The 24,097-nt window shown below is 38.0% G+C and overlaps 1 protein-coding gene across 1 annotated transcript in view; it reads left to right on the forward strand.

The window, feature by feature from the left end:
- POLQ (DNA polymerase theta) overlaps positions 1 to 24,097 on the forward strand; it is a 200,253-nt gene that overhangs the window by 123,339 nt on the left and 52,817 nt on the right. The window contains exons 18-22 of the mRNA XM_058295752.2: positions 1,589 to 1,785; positions 5,103 to 5,343; positions 15,307 to 15,500; positions 22,072 to 22,209; positions 23,482 to 23,656. Of these exons, the coding sequence (XP_058151735.1) occupies positions 1,589 to 1,785; positions 5,103 to 5,343; positions 15,307 to 15,500; positions 22,072 to 22,209; positions 23,482 to 23,656 (945 nt within the window). The remainder of the gene's footprint in view (positions 1 to 1,588; positions 1,786 to 5,102; positions 5,344 to 15,306; positions 15,501 to 22,071; positions 22,210 to 23,481; positions 23,657 to 24,097) is intronic.

Raw genomic sequence — 24,097 nt, forward strand, 5'->3', positions numbered from 1 at the left:
GTGAGTAGGGGAGTCTCAGGCCACCGTAAGGTGGATCATAGCAGTTTCTATTAAGCCTTTTTTCTCCCATTGGCTGGATCTGGAACTCACCTAGAGGCAGTGATGAACTAGAGATTTATATTAGTTGAATTAAACAGTTTGGAGAAATCTAAGGAAATCGAATGATATTATCTGGAAAGATCTTGTGATCTGATTGTGGTTTTGGATACTTAGCTAATAGATTGGTTTGGGATGAGAGTCAAATTAATAAAGAAATATTTTAAAGGATGCCGTATTGCGGCGGCTTGCTCGGTCGGTAGAGGTGGGGTCTGGCTGCGGATGAGGGGTCGGTCCAGCTCTGGACGAGGGGTCAGTCCCGCTTGGGACGAGGGGTCGGTCCGGCAGCAGACGAGGGATCGGTCTCACAAGGGGTTGCGCGGTTCAGCTGACGGGGTCGCCCGGCGAAGCTGGCGACGAAGGGGTCGCCCGGAGAGGCAGGCGACGAACTGGGGACAAGGGAGGCCAGGCCCTTGTCGGGGGCTCTCAGGACTGGAGGGCGCACGGCAGAAGAACTACCGTGGAGACAAGGTAAACACGCAAGTCCACTTTATTGAGGGAGAGGCAATAGTTTTATAGGGGCTGGGGAAGGCTGATTGGTCGAAGCCACGCCCTGTTCTGATTGGTTGCCAGTGAAAGGTCAGTGGGTGGTACTGGACGGGGGAGGGGTGGTGGTTAGGGATTGGCTGTCGCTGTTGCTGGGGGAAGGGGCAGGGTTTAGGGATTGGTGGCTGCTGTTGCTGGGGTGGAGGGCAGACTGGATTTTTCCGCCCACGCCTGGCTGTTGCTGCTGTCGGGGGAGGGGAAAAGGACAGACTGGAATTTTCCGCCCTGCGCCTGCGCAGGGAGAAAGAAGAAGAAGGGTGCCGCCCCACAGGCATCGTGTGGCGCCATCCGGGAGGAGGGGCGGCCGCGGAAGCATGGCTGCCGAGAAGGGGAGACCCGAGGGCATTCTGCGCCCATGCCGAGCTTCCTTCAGGGGTGGCGGTGAGTCCGACCAGCCACCCTATTATGGGGGCAGCGGCTTGGCCTGCCGCGGCTGCTCCCCCGCCAGGCCAGCAAACCACACTTCAGCCCGAGGGGTGACCGCACCGTATACTGTTTGTTGTTGAGTAAAGAGTGAAGTATTTCTAGGTATTTTGCAGGAAAATGTTAGTGTGAGTAATTTCTTGAACATTTACATCTTTTATGTTAGATGTGACATTAAATGTTCATGTTAGCTACCTTTTTAAAGGAGTTCCTTTAAAATTCACTTCAAAATACTTTTCCTGTCTCTAACTCCTTATTCTGAGGAATGCAATTTTATTTTTAGATGTCTTGATATTTAGATTTTTTCCTACCCAATTAGTTAGAGGATATAAATCATGTAGCCCAAATCATAACTTTTTTATTATGGAGTATTTCATTACATAGCCAACCCGATCTGGGTAAGGTTATGCTGGATTAGTGGTCACATGGAACCAGAACCTAAGGTTTCTGAGTCTTATTTGGTCTTTCCACTACAAAGATTTCTACTTCAAATGAATGCATGAAATTTTTTTCATTTTTCCAGGAGTCAGTGCTAGTTTGGCACCACCTTCTCTGGATCCAAGCATGACTGTGAAAGAAAGGATGTGGCACCTTCAATCCTGCTTACAAAAGGAATCTGATAAAGAATGTTCCATTATCATCTATAACTTCATCCAGAGCTATAAAATTCTTCTCCTCTCTTGTGGCATCTCCCTGGAACAAAGTTATGAAGATCCAAAGGTTTCATGTCCTATTTAGTTTTTATATACTTTAAAAAAGACATTTGTATTTAGGGTTAATTCTTAAATGACTTGGTATTTATTCAACTCCAAATAATGCAATTTAAGTCTTCTAGAGTAGCACTTCTTTATCTAGGAATCTTATCCACCCAGAACGGAAAATTATGCACCAAATGCCTCTGGGTGGATTAAAGAGATGTCACAAATTTCAAGTCCTTAAAGATAGCTTTCTTTAGAGATTTTTAAACTTTTATTCTGGTCATAAGTTCTAAGTTTTCTGGCCCACAGTAAATTAGAAGTGAAAGGAGAACTGTTAGATTTAGGTATATGTTAGCAGGATATTTCAAATCTTCATGAGGGTCAGCAGAGAAAATAGGAAAAGTAGATGAGTATAAGAAGTCAGAGAGGGTAATAGTTAGGAGCCACTGAGCTTAGGGGCCAATCCTCTCAAAAGCTCCTAAGAACGTCCCCGTATAATCACAAGACTTGATATACTCTTCTTAATGGTGACACAGTCATGAAGAGAAAGGGTGACTATGTTATTGTAATGCATTTTCAGAAGGCATTTATTTGTAATATAGTAGCCCTCAAAGGGATATTTAAAATATATATATATATATTTTCCCCTGTTGATTATGGATACATGAAGCCTTATGGAGTATTAATTTTGAGTTAAGAAATGATACTAGGGAAGCAGATGTGGCTCAAATGATAAGGCCTCCACCTACCATATGGGAGGACCCAGGTTTGATCCCTGGGGCCTCCTGGTGAAAAAGAAGAAGAGAAAGTATGCCCACGCGGTGAGCCAGTGCCCGTGTGGCAAGCTGAGTGCCTGCACAGTGAGCCAAGTGCCCATGTGGGTGCCTACACAGTGAGCCGAGTGCCCATGCAGTACGGTGAGTGCCCACATAAGTGCCCACGTGGCGAGCCAAGTGCCTGTGTGGTAAGTCAGTGCCCACATGGTGAGTCAGTGCCTGTGTGGCAAGCTGAGTGCCTGCACAGCAAACCGAGTGCCCGTGTGGTGAGCCAGTGCCTGTGCAAGTGAGTCACTGCAACAAGATGATGGCGTAACGAGAGAGATAAAGAGGAGAGTCAAGATGAAGTGCAGCGGAGACCAGAGCCTGAGGTGGTACAATTGACAGGGAACCTCTCTCCACATCAGAGGTCCCCAGGATTGAATCTCAGTGAATCCTAGAGGAGAAAGATGAGATCAGAAGACAAAAAGAGAAATAGATACAGAAGATAACTCAGCAAATGGACTCAGACAGCAAAAATAGCAGGGGGGGGAGAGGGTTAAAAAAATAAAATAAATTTTAAAAAGTAACTGAAAATGAAATAAAATTAATTAAAAAATTATACTAGTTGGTAGTTGTTATCAATGTAGTCTATAATAATAGTGTACGTTTTAGTTTCTTTGGCTATTTTGCAAAGATTTTCAAAGGCATCACCAGATAAATTTAAGATTTAATATGTATTATACTTTTTTATATTTTAAGCCATACTTGGTTTATTTATTTATTTATTTATTTATTTATTAAAGATTTATTTATTTCTCCCCCCCCCCAGTTGTCTGCTCTCTGTCCATTTGCTGTGTTTTTCTATGACTGCTTCTATCCTTATCAGTGGTACCTGGAATCTGTGTTTCTTTTTGTTATGTCATTTTGTTATGTCAGCTCTCTGTGTGTGCAGCACCATTCTTGGGCAGGCTGCACTTTTTTTCGTGCTCAGCAGCTCTCCTTACAGGGCACACTCCTTGCATGTGGAGCTCCCCTACGTGGGGGACACCCCTGCGTGGCACAGCACTCCTTGCGCACATCAGCACTGAGCGTGGGCCAGCTCCACACAGGTCAAGGAGTCCTGGGGTTTAAACCACGGACCTCCCATGTGGTAGGTGGATACCCTATCCATTGGGCCAAGTCCACTTCCCAGGTTTGGTTTAAATGTGATAAATTTTAAACCAATTTTTACAGAGTATAAAAAGCTTTTGCTGAATTTTTATATTCTGGAATCCAAAATGAGTATGGATAATACAAGTCACTCATTAATGCTTCAGTAACATTTCAGATTTATATAGCACCTTTTTCTTAAGCTGTTTGTAATATTCCATAATTGGTTTTGTTAATCACAATATGTTAATGGAAGAAGATAGACTATTAATTTATAAAATCTCACCTTTATAAGAAACATTTGACAACTTTTAGACCAGAGTATCTTATTCAAAACCTTCCCATAATACTTTATTCTTAACCTACAAAAGAAATAACTGAAGGAAGCAGATGTGACTTAACTGATAGAGCATCCTCCTGCCATATAGGGGGTCCAGAGTTCTAAACCCAGGGCCTTCTGACTCGTGGGGTAAGCTGGCCCATGTGCAGTGCTGCTGCGTGCAAGGAGTGCCGTACCACGCAGGGGTGCCCTCAAGTAGGGGTGCCCCACGCGCAAGGAGTGCACCCCGCAAGGAGCCACTCCACCAGTAAAAAGTGCAGCCCACTTTTTGGATTGGCACCGCATATGTGGAGAGCTGATATAACAAAAAAGAGATGCAGTTTCCTGGTGTGGCCTGATAATGCAAGTGGATGCAGAAGAACCCACAGCGAATGGACCCACAGAGCAGATAATGGGGGGAGGTCAAGAGAAATAAATAAAACAAATCTTTAAAAAAAAAAAAAAAGAAAAAACTGAGTCATATAATTATTGTTAGAATTATGAACAAGGTTTAGATTTCCTTAATCTTAATCCAAGTCATTATTCGCTAGATCTAATATTAGAAACAAGTCTCCTAGTCTTTCTTGGAAGCTAAAAATAGCAATCAAATGACCTGTTGGATTGTCCTGGTGAGAGGCCCTCAACCTGAGGAGAAAGTCTAGAGACTTTCTAAAATTCTGTATATCAACTTTTAACATTGATGCCTCACTGTTTCTGGTGTTGAAAGGACTCTCCAAACCTGAAACTATATAGGCTCTACTTTATTACAGTAGCTTAGTCAATATCAGCCTTGGTAGAAAAGAGTCCATAGCATTTTAGTTAGCTGAAAGGCACTTGGTTTCTATGCCTTCTTCAGAACTAGATCAGCGGGAACATTGCAGTAATGGAAAAGTTTTAATTTTTCTTTCTTTGAAGGCCACAGCTCTTATTGATACCAAAAGTGAGTCTGATTACGATTATCCTTTCTATCTTCATTTCTGGGAAGATCACTGAATACATGTTAAGTGAAAATGGGTGAGATTAGAAATGAGATTTCTATTTCCGCCTTTAATTTAATGGTGCTGTAATGTCTTTGACAAATCAAGAAAATATTGAGATTGCTGTCCCCTTCAGGTGGCGTGCTGGTTACTAGATCCAGACTCTAAGGAGCCAACTCTTCACAGCATAGTTACCAGTTTTCTACCTCATGAGCTTCCACTCCTAGAGGGTTTGGAGACCGGCCGAGGAATTCAAAGTCTGGGGATGAATGTCAACACTGAGCACTCTGCACGATACAGAGCATCTGTAGAGTCTATTCTCATCTTCAATTCTATGAATCAACTCAATACTTTGTTGCAGAAGGAAAATCTTCAAGGTAAAAACAAAGATCCTGGCATTTTCATGATGTTATAGACTAAGGGTAGTAGTGTGCTTACCACTCTTTGTCACAGGTGGGGAAATTACACATTTTATGCAAATCCTACCTTGAGATAGGCAAACATTTTTTCTGTAAAGAGCCAAATTATAAATATTTTTGGCTTTGCAGACCAGATGCTCTCTGTCACAGATACTCAACTCTGCCATTGTAGTCTGAAAGCAGGCATAGATGATTTGAAAATGAATGGGTGGGGTTTTGTTCCAATAATACTTTATTTACAAAAGTAGGTGTCTGGGGGAGTGGATGTGACTCAAGCAGTTGAGCACTTGCCTCCCACACAAGAGGTCCTTGGTTTGTTTCCTGGTGGCTCCTGAAAAAAAACAACAACAAAGAACAAGCAAAACAAATGAAAAAAATCAACTCAGGGAAGCTGATGTGGCTCAGCAACTGAGCACCGACTTCCCACACACGAGATTCTGGGTTCAGTCCCTATCTCTGGTACCTCAAAAACAAAACAAAACAAAACAAAACAAAACAAAACAAAACAAAACAAAAAAACTAGGCCTCTGACTTATGGGCCATAGTTTGCTTGACCTTTCACTCTAGTATGATGAAGATAATTAGTGGGGTTTTATTCAATTGTTGCTGATTTTATATTTGAACTTTATCACCTGATTTTTATTCAAGCTTAGAACTCATGTTTCATGGATTTTAAAAAAGAGAACTGTTTTCTTTTTAGAATTATTAGTTCTTTTTTCAGTAAAGGATATTCATGTAGTTCTCTTTTTTCCTCATAACAAATAGCATGAACTTATTAAGCAGTCTGCTGGCCCTGGTTGAGTACCCTGACATCAGAGAGCATGGCAAATCTTTATGGTAGAGACAATAAAGTGGAACAAAGTTAGTTTCATTGTGAGGAGATTTATACCATGAATTTAATGACTGATCAATAAATTCTGGAAACGGCAGACCAGTGAATCCACACAGACCTAGGTTTGAATCTGTGCCCAACCACTTATTGGGCAAACTACTTATAATTTTTTTTTTATTTAACTTTTATTGTGTTTTATAATTTATTATAAAGATTAAATGAGACAGTGAACTTAGTGCAGTGTTTGCCACAGGGTTGGTGTTCATTATTATTTATTATTATTACCACTACCACAAGCTTTCTCTAGGGGTAGAATAATAGAAACTAAGGCTAGACTGACTTGCGTGTTCATAGGAGAATTTCTTGCTAGAGTGATGATCTTAACAGCCCTGTACAGGCATAATATTTTAAACTCAGCTTCACTTAGCCAAAGTAGTCAGGCCAAGGGGTGGAACACATGCTGCAAGGACACTAATGCTGAATGAATACAGTTCTTTTTCCCTCTCAGTTTGTCTAGTCTGCCTCTAGGCTGGGAGTCCTAGATATTTTGTTTGTGTAGCCCCCACCTCCTGGCTTCATGTTGATATGAATTGGTTTGTAATTTTTTATAGACATTTGTTTCCCATTATCAAAATTATAAACTTTCCTTCTATTTGGGAGGAATTGTTCCAGTACTTAAAGATAGTTTAGTTTACTATAAAAAGAGGGGGCCATAGTTTCCTTTGTATTAAAATACAAGAAACACTCTAATTTGTTGTTTTTAACTTTCAGAATTTCAAGGTGCCTGTAAAATCCTTTTTCATGCAAACTTTCAGAAGTGGGTGTCTGATGCAGTGTTAAGGCTTTCTTCATTAAGCTTTACATAATATGAATCAGGACTGAGTATCCTTATTTTTCCTCCACGTGGATTATTTCAGTCCTTTGTACAGAATGGTTTGAAAATACCTGAGATAATTGTCTTAGAATAGAATGAGTTTCTCTCTTTTTCAAAGGACCTCACCTACACAGATTTATATTAATCATAATTTTTTTATGTACACTATCATGATTGGTGTAGCCCTTATTACTTATTCATTATTATTTTAATACTATAAAGAATAACTGTGAGCCCACATTTTTTTTTAAAGATTTTTATTTTATTTTATTTTATTTCTCTCCCCTTCCCCTCCCTCTCCCCCCACCCCCTGGCCCCCGCCCCCCGCCCCAGTTGTCTGTTCTCTATGTCTATCTGCTGCATGTTCCTCTTTGTCCACTTCTGTTGTCGTCAGCGGCCTGGGAATCTGTGTTTCTTTTTTTTGTTGCGTCATCTTGCTGTGTCAGCTCTCCATGTGTGGCGCCATTCCTGGGCAGGCTGCACTTTCTTTCGCGCTGAGGGGCTCTCCTTACAGGGCTTACTCCTTGCGTGTGGGGCTCCCCTACATGGGGGACACCCCTGCGTGGCACGGCACTCCTTGCGCGCATCAGCACTGCGTGGGCCAGCTGCACACAGGTCAAGGAGGCCCGGCGTTTGAACCGTGGACCTCCCATGTGGTAGACGGATGCCCTAACCACTGGGCCAAGTCCGCCTCCCTGTGAGGCCACATTTGCAGTAACTTATGTCTACCTATGTGTCTCCTTTCTTGTACATCCCAAGTTTTGTATTAACTATTTCCTTATTTTTTTAATTAAATTTTTAAAATTTTGTATTTTTAAAATTTAGCACATGTAAATACTTTATTATTAACTTATTTATTTAAAGAAACTTTAGATTACACAAATGTTACATTAAAAATATAGGGGATTCCCATATACCCCACTCTCTCCCTCTCCTATACTTTCCCACATTAACAACATCCTTCATTAGTGTGGTACATTTATTACAACTGTTGGACAATATTGAAGCATTGCCACTAATCGTGGGGTATAGTATACATTATAGTTTATACTCTGTCTCATAATTTTGTAAGTTATGATGAGTTATATAATGGCCTTTATCTGTCATTGCAGCATCATGTAGGACAATTTCAGTGTTCCCAAAATGTCCCATATTAAACCCATTCTTCCCTCTCCCTCCCCTCAGAACCTCTAGTGGCCACTGTTTCCACAGAATGATAAAAGTTCTTCCATTACTAGAATAACAGTAAGTCTATAGTAGAATAATAGTAAGACTACTTTAGTCTGTTGTTCACTCCCCAATCTTGAGGATTTGGGGATGGTGATGCCCACTCTGCCTCTAATTGAGAGGGGGCTTAGATCCCAAGGGGCAGATGGATGGAACTATCTTGCTTGCAGTTACAGGTTCTTTCTCTGTTCCTTGGGATGGGCTAGTTGTCCTGGGTGAGTCCAATGAACGGGAGAGTAGTTGTTGCAACTCTGCTGAGATTCAGGGCCTGACTGCCACATGGATGGACCAAAGATTTGAGTCTTGATACACGTATCAAGTATATATAGTGTCAAATAGAAAGCAGAAGAGCCATGTGTAGGGAAACCACAAATGAGTCCAATTCTGTCACATTGGGGAGCATAAATACCAAGGTAAGGCCCACTGGCAGAGCACCAACCCCCTGTCTACCCTGCCTATAGCATCTGAATGTCTCTAGAGCTCTCAGGAGCCACGCTATTTGAGGCAATTTTTATTACTGTAGCAGTCAATGAGATTCTGCTGAGATGTGCTTAAGTGTAACCTTTGGAATTACTTCCCAACTCACTTTGAAATCTCTTAGCCATATAAACTCATTTATATTTGCCATTTCCCCCTTTTGGTCAAGGTCTTTTTCCAGGTGCATTGCTAGTTCATGCTTGGTAATAATCTCTTGGTGCCAGGGAGGCTCATCCCCAGGAGTCATGTGCCACGCCTTGGGGGGAAGGTAGTGTGTTTATATGCTGAGTTTGCCTTGAGAGAAGCCACATTTGAGCAACAGGGAGTTCCTTGTAGGTAACTCTTAACAACCTATAATACTAGGCTAAGTTTCAATTTCAAAAGAAAAGGTCCATAAGTACAATCATCAATATCAAGGGCCTAATGCAGTAGTCTGTCCTTACTAGGCACTGCCCCTGTACTTGGGGGATTCTTGCTGTCCCATTAGAGAATGTAGCAGAATTCCCTAGGATGGTGATTCGATATTCTTTTGGTTATTGTGTGGATCTCCACCCACCATGACAATACCCCATGAACACTTGAACAGAATCATATGCTTTAGAGGCATATCCCAGATGAACCCCCTCCCCCGCATTCCACCATCACTGACACCCTGGACCATTGATCTTCCCCTGCAACTCTTCTGTGACCCAAAACCTCTCCAAAGATGAAGCCAAGAAAATAAATACAAATAAGAAGAAAATGAAATAAAGTCCTGTGAGGTGCTTAATTTGGGGGAGGTCCCATCTATTTATTCTTTCTTTTGCTGTGCATGCTTTGGGTATAAGGTCCAAGAAACTAACACCAACCACAAGGTCTTTAAGATGTTTCCCTACATTTTCTTCTAGTAGTTTTATGGTCCTGGGGTTTATATTTAGGTTTTAATCCATTTTGTGTTGATTCTTGTATAGGGAGTGAGATAGGGGTCCTCTTTCTTTCTTTTGGTTATAGATATCCAGTTCTCCCAGCACCATTTGTTGAAGAGACTGTTTTGCCCTACTAACATGGACTTGCTAGGTTTGTCAAAAACCAGTTGACTGTGGAGGCGAGGGTTTATTTGTGAATTCTCAATTCTATTCCACTGATTGTAATATGCTTTTATTTCTGTGGGGTCATTTGTAACCTCCCCTCTTTCATTTTTTCCAGTTTCGTGCTGTTTTGACCACTGTAGCTATGTAATATGCTTCAAGGTCAGGCAGTGTCCTCCCATGTTGTTCTTTTTTAGAATGCTTTTGGCTGTTTGGATGCAGTTTCCCTTCCAAATGACTTTGGCAATTGTCTTTTTTACTTCTGTGAACTAGGCTGTTGGAAGTTTTTTTAAAAAAAGATTTATTTATTTTATTCCCCCCCTTCCCCCCGCAATTGTCTTCCTCAACTGTCTGCTTTTTTGTGCACACTGCCTGCTTGCTCTGTCTGCTCATCTTCTTTAGGAGACACTGGGAACCAAGCTGGGTCCTTTTATGTGGGAGGTGGCACCTAACTGCTTGAGTCACATCTGCTCCCTGTTCGTTGTGTTTCCTTCTTTTGTTTCCACATTGCGTCATCTCATTGAGTCAGCTCATTGCATCATCTTGTTGATTAGCTCACTGTTACCTTGCTTCTTTAGGAGGTACCAGGAACCAAACCTAGGACCTCCCATGTGGAGGTGGGTGCCCAACTGCTTGAGCCACATTGTTCCAGCTATTGGAATTTTGTTTGGTATTGCATTGAATCTGTAAATCAATTTGAGTAGGAGCAATATCTTCATGATATTTTGTCTTCCAATACTTGAACACAGAATGTCTTTACATTTGTTTAGTTGTTCATTGATTTATTTTTAGCATTGCCTTGTAGTATTTTGCATATAGGTCCTTATCTTCTTTGGTTAAATTGATTCCTAAGTATTTGAGTCTTTTTGTTGCTATCGTAAATGGATTTTTCCCAATTATGTCCTTAAATGGTTCAGTGCTAGTGTATAGAAACATTACTGATTTTTGCATGTTGATCTTGTATCCTGTCAATGTGTTGAATTCATTTATTAGCTGAAGTAGCTTTGTCTTAGTCCTTTCAGAATTTTCTAAATATAGGATCATGTAATCTACAAATAGTGAGAGTTTTACCTCCTCTTTTCCTATTTGGATGCCTTTAATTTTTTTTCTTGTCTAATTGCTCTAGATAGGACTTCAAGTACAACGATGAAAAACAATGGTGACTGGTGTCATCCTTGTCTTGTTCCCGATCTTAGAGGGAAAGATTTCAACCTTTCACCATTGAGTGCAAGGTTAGCTGTGGGTTTTTCATACATGCCTTTTATCATATTGAGGAATTTTCCTTCTATTCCAATCTTTTGAAGTATTTTTATCAAGAAAGGATGCTGAATTTAGTTGAATGCCTTTTATACATCAATTGAGATGATCATGTGTTTTTTTCCTTCAATTTGTTAATGTGGTATATTATGCTGATTGATTTTCTTTCATTGAATCACCCTTGCATACCAGGAATAAATTCCACGTGGTTGTTATATATAAGTTTTTTGATAAGCTGTTGGATTTGATTTGTTAGTATTTTGTTGAGAATTTTGCATCTGTATTCACTAGAGAGATTGGTCTGTAATTTTCTTTCTGGGGCTTGGTCTTAGGGTGATGTTGGCTTCATAAAATGTGTCGGGTAATTTTCCCTCCTTTTGAATTTTTGGAAGAGTTTAAACAGGATTGGTGTTAATTTTTCTCAAAATCCTTGGTAGAATTCATTTTTGAAACCATTTGGTCCTGGACTTTTCTTTCTTGGGAGATTTTTGATGATGACTCAGTCTCTCTCAGTGTGATTGGTTTGTTGAGTTCTTGTATTTCTTGTAGCATCAGTGCCGGTTGTTTGTGCATTTCTAGGAATTTGTCCATTTTATCTGTGTTGTCTATTTCATTGGCATACAGTTTCTCATAATTTCCTCTTATGATCCTTTTTATTTCTGTGGGGTCATTTGTAACCTCCCCCCTTTCATTTCTGATTGTATTTGTTTGCATCTTCTCTCTTTTTTCTTTGTTAGTCTAGCTCTAGGGGTTTGTCAATTGTATTCATCTCAAAGAACCAGCTTTTGGTTTTGTTTTCTTCTATTGCTTCTTCTCACTATCATTTATTTCTGCTCTAATCTTTATTATTTCTTTCCTTCTGCTTGCTTTGGCATTAGTTTGCTGTTCTTCTTCTAGTTTCTTCAGTTTTTTCAGTTAAACCTTTGAGTTTAGTGCTTTCCTTTTTTTTTTTTAATAATAGGCATTTGGACTATAATATTCTCTTAGTACTCCTTTGCTTATCCCATAAGTTTTGATAAGTCGTGTTCTCATTTTCATTTGTCTCAATATATTTACTGGTTTCACCTGCAGTTTCTTCTTTGACCTACTGATTATATAGGAATATGTTGTTTAGTCTTCATACATTTGTGGATTTTCTACTTTCCTGTCTATTATTAATTTTTGGTTTCATTTCATTCTGAGAAAGTGCTTTGTATAATTTCAATCTTTTTATATTTATTAGGAGCTGCTTTGTGCCCTAATGTGTGGTCTATCTGGAGAAAGATCCATGGGCACTTGAGAATAATTTATACCCCGCTGAGTTGGGATGTAACGTTCTGTGTGTCTGTTAGGTCTAATTCGCTTATCATGTTGTTCAAATTCTCTCTTTCCTTGTTTATTTTCTGTCTAGTTGTTCTGTCTGTTGTTGCTGTGGGATGTTGATGTCGCAAGCAATTATTGTAGGGATGCCTATTTCTCCCTTCAGTTTTGCCAGAGCCTGCTTCATGTGTTTTGCTGCACTGTGTTTAGGTGAATAGGTGACTGTTATATCGTCCTGGTGAGTTGTTCCTTTATTAATATATATAATGGCCTACTATATCTCTTATAACTTTTTTTTCATTTAAAATCTGTTTTGTCCTATATTAATATAGCAATCCCTGTTCTTTATTGGTTACTATTTGCGTGGTGTATCTTTTTCCAGCCTTCATGTTCAGCCAATTTCTATCCTTGGGCCTAAGGTGAGTCTCTTATAAGCAGCATATGTATGGCTCATGTTTTTTGCCAGTCTGTATCCTTTGATTGGTGAGTTTAATCCATTCACATCCAAAGATATTCCTGTAAGTGCATTATTTACTTCCATTTTATTCTTTGGTTTTCATGTCTTATCATATTTTTGTCTGTCTTTTTTACTCTTTTGGTTTTCCTTTCCCCTATTCTTTATTCTCTACCCTCTTCCAGGCCTCTCCCTCCTGGCTTTTTCTTTCTGACCCTAATGCTTCCTTTAATATTTGCTGCAAATTTGGATTTTTTTAATGAACTCTGTTTCTGTTAGTGAATATTTCATACTTGGCCTTCATGTTTGAAAGACAGTTTTGCTGGATAAAGAATTCTTGGCTGACAGGTTTTCTCTTTCTATCCTAATTGTATCATAACTCTGTCTTCTGGCCTCCATGGTTTCTGATGAGAAAATTGTACTAAGTCTTACTCAGCAACCCTTGTATGTGATGGTTTCCGCACCTCTGCTGCTCTCAGAAGTTTCTTTTTAATCTTTGACGTTTGGCATTCTGAGTAGTATATGTCTTGGAGTAGGTCTCTTCGTATATATTCTGATTGTGGTATGGTGCATTTCTTGTACATATAGGTTCATTTCTTTCTTGAAAGTTGGGAAATTTCCAGCTATTGTTTCCTCATATATCTTTCTGTTCCCTTTCCTTTCTCTTCTCCTTCTGGAACCCACATGGCACATATGTTGTTGTGTTTTGTGATATCATTCAACTCCCTGAGCCCCTGCTAAATTTTTTCTATTCTTTTCTTTCTCTGTTTTATTCTTTCTTCAATTTCAGCTGTTCTGTGTTTGGTATCATTTATTCTTTCTTCTATCTTTTCGAGTTTGCTGTTGTATGGCTCTAAATTGTTTTTGATCTCACCCATTATGTCTTTCATTCCCATGAGCTCTTACTTTTCTATTCAGGATTTCAAATTTTTCTTTGTGGTTGCTCAGTATCTTCTTGAGGTCATTTATTTCTTTAGCCATATTGTTTTTCAGCTCATTATTTTAATTTCGGAAATTTGCATGTATCTCTTTAATTAGTTGTTTCAAATCCTCCATCTCTTCTGAGGCTTTGATATATTCCTTTTCTTGGGAATATATCTCCCTCTGCATCAACAATCAGTCCTGGTTAGTAGAGAGGGAAATTTGATTGGGTGGATGTATTTAGTCCCCCACCTCTTTAGTCCTGAGCTGGCTGCCAAGGAGAGTGTGGCCCCACCCTCCTTGGAAGGGCTTATGGGACATAGCAGACCAAATTTGTGGGTCAGAAGCTAAGTTAGCCTTAGGTTGTGTCCCTCTTTCTACCTTTTCCTGGGGTGGTGGTTCCCTGGTGTCCCCTTTTTCTGCGCCAGCCCAGTGGCCTGAGAAATCTTAAAATGTCTTTAGTATACTGGCAGTAGCAGCTGCTAGTTTTAACTCGTTTTGTTTTTTGCCACTGATTCTTTTCCTTTGTCCCTCTCTCTCCTGGGTAGTATCCAGCCTTTGCCTGTGTCCTAAACCCTAGGAAATTCTTTTCCAGGCTGTTTCAGCCTGCCTTTAGCTATTTTTCAGGGAGAAATGAGAGTCCTGTGTATTTCTAGTTTGCCATCTTCCTGGAAGTCTATTCTATTCTTTTTAACTTTTCTAGGTCCTTGTGCTTAGATGTGGCTTATTTCATTATATAGCTTATATATTTATTTTAAAAATCTAATCTCACATTTATTTTGATTATTAATATATTTATACTGCATTTTTCTACTCTTTTACTTTTTGATTTCTCTTTTTTTCTTTTTTTCTATATATTTTTGTGGGTGAGTCCCTTTCCCCTCCCTCTCTCCCTTGTTTTCTGTTTTTCATCAGTCCTTTCCACCTTAATGCTACTTTTCTCCCTATCAGTTTGGAACTTATACACTCTATTTCTAGACTTTTTCGTTGAAATTGTACATGTATATTTTACTTTAAAATGTTTTAGAGTTGAACAATATTTTGATAACCTACCCATTAATAAAACAAAAGGAATTTAGGTCTCTTTGTCTCTGACTTTCCTCTCCTGACTTTTTCTGGGATCATTTTCTTTCTTTCTGAAGTATGTCATTTTAAAGCTGCCTAATGATGAAAGAGGTTGTTGATGTGGGAGGAGTGGGGTGGTGTGTGGGGTATAAGGGAACCTCATATTTTTTAAATGTAATACTTTTTGTGATCTATCTTTTATTAAAAATGGCAATTAATTAAATTTTTAAAAAGCTGCCTAAGAGCATGTCACTTTATGGTAATCTCTTTCAGGTTTTTTCAGGTTTTTTTTTTTGTTTTTTTTTTTGGTGATGTTGCTCAGGAGCTGATACTGAAGGATAGTATATAGTATTTCTAGATTTTCCTAGACAAAGTATTTTTCGATAGTGCTGCTCATCTAGGTATTTAGCTGATGTATTAATGTTTTAATTTTCTGTTTTTCTTCCAGATGTTTTTCGTGAAGTGGAAATGCCTTCTCAGTATTGCTTGGCCTTGCTGGAACTAAATGGAATTGGCTTTAGTGCTGCAGAATGTGAAAGTCAGAAACACATAATGCAGGCCAAGCTGGATGCAATTGAGACTCAGGCCTATCAACTAGCTGGCCACAGTTTTTCCTTCACCAGTTCAGATGACATTGCTGAGGTTGTATCATGGAAATAGGGAATCTAGAAATAATTTTTAGAGTTAAAATTATTTGTGCATGTATATTTCCTAACGTGTATATATAAACACCAAAGATTAATAAACTATCTGTAAACCAAAAGCCTTGGGAATAGCATATTTATAACTTATGTATAGTATCTAACTTATAAGTTATATCTATATTTATGAAAGGAAAGTTTAGGAAGGCTCCTAAAATGTAAGCTCCATGTGTAGGAGATTTTCTGGAACAGAGGAGACTGTTAGTAAATATTTATTAATCTACGATCCTTAGTGGTAGTTGCATAAACAGTGTAGCTGTTTCTCCAAGAAATTAATTCCATTAATCCTCACTCCTTCAACAATGCTTCTTTAGAATATGAAATTAGATATTTGTCTCAGATGTAAATGACACAGGTTTTTTTTTTTATTGTTTGCTTTTGTAAGCCTAATTAAGGTTTTTATCACTGCACCTAAATTTTGACAGAACTTAATCTCATTTTTATTTGCAAAGGTTGGTGCTCTATTCTCCTCCCTTCCCTACAAAGGATTGTTGGGTTGTTGTGGAGAGGCTACAAAGACAAGGTATATGCTTATACTAGATAATATTGAAGTTCCTGTATCTCCTAGATCCAGTCAGTTCAGTAATATAGCATGAAGTACACAGGCTTTAGAGCCAGAATACTTGGGTTTGAACCTCACTTTCTCTCCTTTTACTAATTAGCTCCATGACCTTGGGTAGGTACATCAACTATTTATGTCTCAATTTCTTCATCTGTGAAATGGGGGTGATGAATTAACTCATAGAGTCATTGTGAGGAGTAAAGTATATAATAAATGGAAAACACAGAATGGTGGCCAGCATGTAGTCAGTGCTGAATAAATATCATATATCCTTGTAAAAATTGCCCATTTTAAGCCACAGAGTTATATGTTATGAAGAAATTAGGGAATTTTGTTTCTCTTAATTTCTTGGTGTATTTGTACTGAATTCAGTAGTATTTCTTTTGCATTTTCCTGTATTTTATTTTTAATTCTTTAGGCCCTAGTTGCCAAACTAGTACCTAGCTAATGGCACATAAAATCGCTTAGGGAACTTATTAAAAATATAGAATCTCTGGATTTCAGCATAAGTAAACCTTTGGCAAAGGCAGGAATTGACATCCTTGTGAGTCAGATGGGTACTAAGGCATATGAACCATAGGCCTTGACCAAACTCCAGGTGTAAGTAAAAGGTCTTTGGTGTTATGTGTTTGTTTTTACATCTTCACGTTAAACTGAAAGCTGTATGTAAGGTATTCCAACAGTTTCACACAGTAGCTGTTTGATCCTTACTTCAAATATTTGACCTGGGAGGATATTACTAATCACCTAGAGCTGTGCAGTCCAATATTGGAACAACTAGTTACTTGTGGCAATTAAGTTTAAATTAATTATATTTGAAAACTTTATACATTCAGTTCCTTAGTCTTTCTAGCTACATTTCAGGTGCTCAATAACTCCTTCTGGCTAGTGGGTACCATATTGAACAGTATAAATATATAATATTTCTGTTATTGTAGAAAGTTCTATTGGATGGCACTGGTTTAGAGCAAGGGTCACTACACTGCAAATTACTTGTCAGATCCATCTTGATACCTTTTTTTTTTAATTGCAAATTTTAAAGAACAATCATGCACACTAATACTGGATTCCCACCCACCACCACCACCTTACAGTGTTGTGACACATTTATTATAATTGATTAAAGAACATTGCCATAATATAACTCTGTCTATAGTCCATAGCTTATATTTGGTATATTTTTCCCATAAGCTATCCTATTATTTACACCATATTTTAAGATTATATATTTATTATAGTTCATGAAAGAACATTCTTGTATTTGTAATGTTAACCATAGTCCGTCATTCACCATGGGAGTCATGGTGTTATATGGTCCCCTGCCTTACACAGTCCATCCAAAGTGTACACTCAGTGACTCTTAGTTTCATTGCAGAGTTGTCATTGGCTCAGTCCATTTCAGAACATTTTCATTACAACAAAGAGAAAAATCCCATTTCCCCTATCCCCCCCAATTATTAACTCTCAGGATTGAAATAGTACCTTCTTTGCCATTGTAAAATATTACAGTAATATTAACTATAGTCTGTATGTTATCTTGGTTGTATTTTTCCCATGTATTTCCATATTCTTAACACCTTGTAATAGAGAAATGTTCTTGTATTTATACTATCAACCACAGTCATCATTCATCACCAAAATCACTATGTTAAATAGTCCCTAGATTATCCTCTAGCTTTCTTTCAATTGACATCAACCTCCACAGACTACCCCTTTCAGCCACATTCACATCTATGAATAGGTAGTGTTAGTTATACTCACTATAATATTTTACCATCAACTCTATACATTTCTACATATTAAATATCAGTTCCCTCTTCTCAACCCACATTCTATCTTCTAGTAACTTATACTTTACAGTTTAATTTCATGAGTTTACTCATCAAATTTAGTTCATAATAGACCATTCAATATTTGTCATTTTGTACCTGGTTTTATTTCATTCAACATAACGTCCTCAGCGTTCCTCCATGTTGTCATATGCATTCCAAGGTAATTTCTTCTACAGCTGAATAGTATTCCATTGTATATATGTACCTCATTTTGTTTATCCATTCATTGGTTGACAGACACCTGGGTTGTTTCCATCTGTTAGCAATTGTGAATAATGCTGCTATGAACATTGTTGTGCAAATGTCAGTTCATGTCGTTGCTTTCAGTTCTTCTGACTATAGTCCTAGTAGTAGGATTGCTGGATCATATGGCAATTCTATATGTGGCTTCCTGAGGAACAGCCAAATTGTCTTCCAACAGAGGCTGCACCATTTTACCTTCCCACCACCAGTGAAGAAGTGTTCCTGTTTTTTCGCATCCCCTCCAGCACTTGTAGTTTTCTGTTTTCTTAAAAATGGCCATTCTGTAAGCTGTGAAATGGTATCTCACAGGTTTGACTTGCATTTTCTTAATAGCTAGTGATGTTGAGCATCTTTTCACGTGCTTTTTGGCCATTTGTATTTTTTTGTTGGAAAAATTTCTGTTCAAGTCTTTTGCCCATTTTAAAAATTGGATTGCTTATCTTTTTGTCATTGAATTGTGTGATCTCTTTTTATGACATGGAGATCAGACCCTTATTGGATATGTAGTTTTCTGAAAATGTTCTACCACTGAGTAGTGGTAATGTCCCCCCTCTCATTTCTGATTTTATTTATTTGCATTTTCTCTGTGTTTTTCTTTGTCGTTCTAGCTAAGGGTTTATTGATTTTGTTGATTTTTTCAAAGAACCAAGTTTTGGTTTTGTTGGTGCTATTGTTTTTCTGTTCTCGGTATCATTTATTTCTGTTTTAATCTTTGTTGTTTCTTTCCTTCTGCTTGCTTTGGAATTGATCTGCTGTTCCTTTTCTAATTCTTCCAGGTGTATAGTTAGGGCTTTGATTTTAGATCTTCTTTTTAAATGTAAGCATTTGGGCTATAAATTTCCCTCTCAGCATTGCATTTGCTGTATACGTAGTTGCCATGTTGTGTTCTCATTTTCATTCATCTCAAGATATTTACTGATTTCTCTTGGAATTTCTTCTTTGACTCACTAATTATTTAAGTTTTTTTTTTTAATCTTCATGTTTTTACAAAGTTTCCCTTTTTTGCCTGTTCTTGATTTACAGCTTCATTCCATTATGATCAGAGAAAGTGCTTTGTATAATTTCAGGCCTTTCAGATTTATTGAGACCTGTCTTATGACCCTGTATGTATCTAGGGGAAGGATTCATGAGCACTTGAGAAGGCTATATCTTTCTGTTTTGGGGTTTAAGGCTTTATAAATTTCTGTTAGGTCTAGTTCATTTATCATATTATTCAAGCTCACTGTTTCCTTATTTGTCCTCTGTGCAGATGTTCTATTCAATGCTAGGAGTTGTGTATTGAAGTCTGCAAGTATTCTAAGTAAGACATTTATTTCTCCCTTCAGGTTTGCCAGTATGTGTCTCATGTATTTTTGAGCACCCAGGTTAGGTACATAAATATTTACGATTATTATTTTTTCTTGTTGAATTGCTCCTTTTATCAATATATAATGACTATCATCTCTTAAAGCTGTTTTGCATTTAAAATCTATTTTGTTTGATGTTAGAAGTTGTTACTTCAGATCTTTTTTGGTTACTTTGTGTGCAATCTTTTCAAAGTTTTCACTTTCCACCTGAATGTGTGATAGATGGAATGGCTCATATTTTTTTTATCATTTTGTCAGTTTATGTCTTGTTATTGGAAAATTCAGTCCATTAACATTCAGTGTTATTACTGTAAAGGCATTACTCACTTTGTCCATTTTTTTTCAAAGATTTTTATTTTTTATTTATTCCCCACCCCCCCATCTGCTCTCTGTGTCCATTCACTGAGTGTTTTTCTGCGTCTGTTTGCATTCTTGTCAGCGGCACCAGGAATCTTGTCTCTTTGTATTGTGTCATCTTGCTGCATCAGCTCTCTGTGTATGTGGCGCCACTCCTGGGCAAGCTGCGCTTTTTTTCACGCGGGGCAGCTCTCCTTGCAGGGTGTGCTCCTTGCGCATGGGGCTTTCCTATGTGGGGAACACCCCTGCGTTTCAGGGCACTCCTTGTGCACATCAGCACTGCACGTGGGCCAGCTCACCACATGGGTCAGGAGGCTCTGGGTTTGAATCCTGGACCTCCCATATGGTAGGCGGACACTCTATCAGTTGAGCCAAGTCAGCTTCCCACTTTGTCCATTTTATTCTTTGACTTTTGTTGTCATATCTTAGTATTTATCTTTTTACCTGTTAGTTACTCTTGCTTATAATCTTAATTTCTATACTCTTCTCCAAGCTGCTTACCCTTGTCTTTTCCTCTCAGGCTGCAGCACTTCCTTTAGTATCTCTTGCAAATCCAGATTCTTGGTTACAAACTCTCAGTTCTTGTTTGTCTGTTTGGAAGGATTGTTTTGCCAGATAAAGAATTCTTGACTGGCACTTCTTCTCTTTCAGTACCTTAAATATACCTTACCACTGCCTTCTCACCTCTATCCTTTCTGATAAGAGATTGACACTTAGTCTTATTTATCTTCCCTTATATGTGATGCATTGCTTTTCTGTTGCTGCTTTCAGAATCCTCTTGTTGAGCCACTGTGGGGTGTAAATGAGCAATTATGTTGGTTACTATTTCAAAGGTTATTTAGGATAGCTCATAATTCTCAGAGCCACCTAAAGTCTCAGTATCAATAGTTTATCTCCAGTTGCTTGGCCCAGAGTATACATTTCTGTGCTCTTGACTGTTGAAAATCCCGTTGTTAGTGTTAATCTGAGTGCACCTAAATTAGCCTACCTAGAGTATGGTATTTTTAAAAATTAAAAACTCCTCCCCTGCCATAGTTGAACCCCACTGTGATCCAAAACTTCTTTGTAAATAAAGCCTAATATATTGCCAAATTCAATCAGTAGGAAAATGAAATAGTAATAAGAGGATTAAAGATTAGAAATAGAATACTATTAATTTAGAAAAACTAAAATAAAGTAAAAAATAAATTGGGGTATTAAAAAATGAAAAATATCTTAAAACTTTGTTTTCGACATTTTGTCTTTCATCACTGTAATAGTTGTTGGCCTATGTGTACAGTGGCAAGACAATCTTTTCCATTCCTTCTTCAGTGTCTACATCTTGTTTTATAAAAATTTTTAATTTTGTCTTCAAAAAAGTTTTAGGTCACAGTAAAGTCACTATACAATATAGGTGACTCCCATATATCCAACATCAAACCCTTTTTCCCCTTCCCCAGCAATGATCGTTTTACATGTGGATGTTATATTTGCTACAGCTGATGTACAGATATTGAAACATAGCTATTAACCATGGTTCCATTTTGGTTTACATTATGGTTTATATTTTAGACTGTACACTTTTCTAAATTTTTAGTTACATTATGGTTTACATTTTAGACTATATGCTTTTATAAATTTTAGGTGAAATTTAACATGTCCTATATCCGTCATTGCACCATCTTGTGGAACACTTCCATTGCCCTCCAGTTACCCCTGTTTCCATCTATTCTATTCCTCTCTCCCCATTCCCTCAGGGCCCACAGTGACAACCAAGCTTCAACTGCTTGAAAGAACAGATTCATAGATACTTTCAACAATGCTGAGGGCTTGACACACTAGATTATCCTCTCCCATTGAGAACCACCAATGCTCTTGAGAGACAACCTTCCCTCTATTTGAGAATATCAGGCCTTCCCAGGATGGGGGTACACCTTCCCACTCATTGTATGGGTCTCTACTCAATGATATAACACTATGACAAGATGAGCATACCTAAATTAGCTTACCTAAAGTATGGTATTCACTTCCATCATATATTAAATGTGATAATTACAAATTGCCCAAAAGACACATTCTTCCAACCCATGCTGAATTGTAGAGATTGCTTTCTCAGGTAACTTTAAAAATATTTTCTGAATAAAAGTATTCAGTGATTTGATTCTTGACTAAAGAAGCATTCATTTCTTACAGGTTTTATTTTTGGAATTGAAGTTGCCACCAAATGGAGAGGTGAAAAAACAAAGCAGCAAGAAAACTTTGGGTTCTACCAGAAGAGGGAAAGACAGTGGGCATAACCTGAGGCTGGGAAAACAGTTCAGCACTAGTAAGGTGCTCTTTGGGGCAATGGGCAGAATCTGAACTTCTTCTGGCATTTTGGTGTATTGTATCAGCATCAGAATACTGATGATATCAAGGTCCACCATAGCCCATCTCTAATCAGTTGAAATTATCTAGATAAAAACAAATTGGATTTTGTCTTGGGAGTACAAAAACTATGGAAATATTCCAACATGGAAAATTTTGGGAGCCTATGTGGCCCAGTTGTCTGAGTTCTGGCTTCCCACATATAAGGTACTGGGTTCAATTCCTGGCCCCTGGTACGTAAAAAAAAAATTTTTTTTGACCATATTCTGAGTTAGCAATTGTTTCCTTCTTATCATTATAAATACAAATCATTACAATATAAAGGTTTATAAACTCAGACCTATTTAATTCTTGATATCCACTACTCTTGGACTTCTAGTATGTTATGGTTTGTATACTGTTATATAAACATGGGGAAAGGTAAGGGAAAATTAAACAACAACAGAAAACATCCAATAAAATAAATTTTTTTTTTGTCAGTATCAGGATCAAAATAGTTAGCCTTCTATGGGTTTGTTTTAAGAATCTGATCTGGTGATTTTAAAGTAAAAGGGCTAATCACAACTCATAGAAACTATGAAAAGTGACAGAGAAGAGAGGAAGGATTTTATTTCACACTTTTACTGAATAAAGTTTTAGGGAACAGTAAGAATACAAAGTATAGCCACAGTGGCCAAGGAGGGCTATCCCAGTTGCTATTCTGTATTATTTTGAGCCTAATGCCATTAGCTGTGACTTGCCTCCCCTTAAGGAGTTTCCACAGCTCCATGCTGCTTCACAGCTTTTTTTTTTTTTGTACCCCCTGCCACTTTTACCTCACAAATTTCTATTCCTTAGTGATTTATTTAAAGTCCATATAGAAACTTTGAAGTTTTAAGAGTGAACTCCTGATTGCCTTGATAGGGAAACCATTAAAGTATTGGGGTAGGAAGGAAAAAGTTGGGAACCCTCCATTTGGTGGGATGGGTGGGAAAGCAGTAACTTCAAAAAGTTGACATTTCATTGATTTTTATTTTTAAGGTAGATCTAAATTGATCTTACTCTGCATTAATGTTTATATTTTATGAGCTATAGTTACCAAGTTTTATCATTATTATCACCCTAAAACAAACAGTGATTTCAGCTTGTACATGCAAGATAAATTTAATTTTGGGGCTATACTGTTAACCTAAAAGAGATTCTAGTTTATTATGGACTTTGGACAAGAATCCAATCTTACCTTTATTTCTTTGACAGGATGTTTTAAATAAATTAAAGGCATTACATCCTTTACCAAGCTTGATATTAGAGTGGAGAAGAATTACTAATGCTATTACCAAAGTGGTCTTCCCCCTGCAGCGGGAAAAGCGTCTCAATCCTTTTCTTGGAATGGAAAGAATCTATCCAGTATCACAATCACACACTGCTACAGGTAATGAAAAATCTTAAATATGAATAATTCCTAATTTTGAAGGAAAAAAAATCATACTTGCTATGATGACTGAGGAATTCAAGCATCGATCATTGTGTTCAGTGCTAGGTTCCACAAACATTTATTAAAAATATGTTATATTAAGACAGATAAATACCACTTAGATACAGAGATGAGCTTTAGTAAAATAAAGTTCTTATTTTTAGGTACTGTATAATTGGAATGTCTGAGATACAGTACTTTGGATCAGAATATATATAGGATAAAGTATTATGTTAGTAACCATCTCATTTTAGCCCCAGCCCTTTCCTGAACTACATAAGACTAAGTGGCCTCTGGGAAGTAAGTGTCTTGTTTTACCCAAGCAGAAATTAAAGCTATAGAGTCCTGTGGGTGTCTCACAGACCTCTTGGGTTAATTGTAATCTAGTGAGGGAGAAAG

The sequence above is a fragment of the Dasypus novemcinctus genome, chromosome 4, assembly GCF_030445035.2.
Source record: "Dasypus novemcinctus isolate mDasNov1 chromosome 4, mDasNov1.1.hap2, whole genome shotgun sequence".
NCBI lineage: Eukaryota > Metazoa > Chordata > Mammalia > Cingulata > Dasypodidae > Dasypus > Dasypus novemcinctus.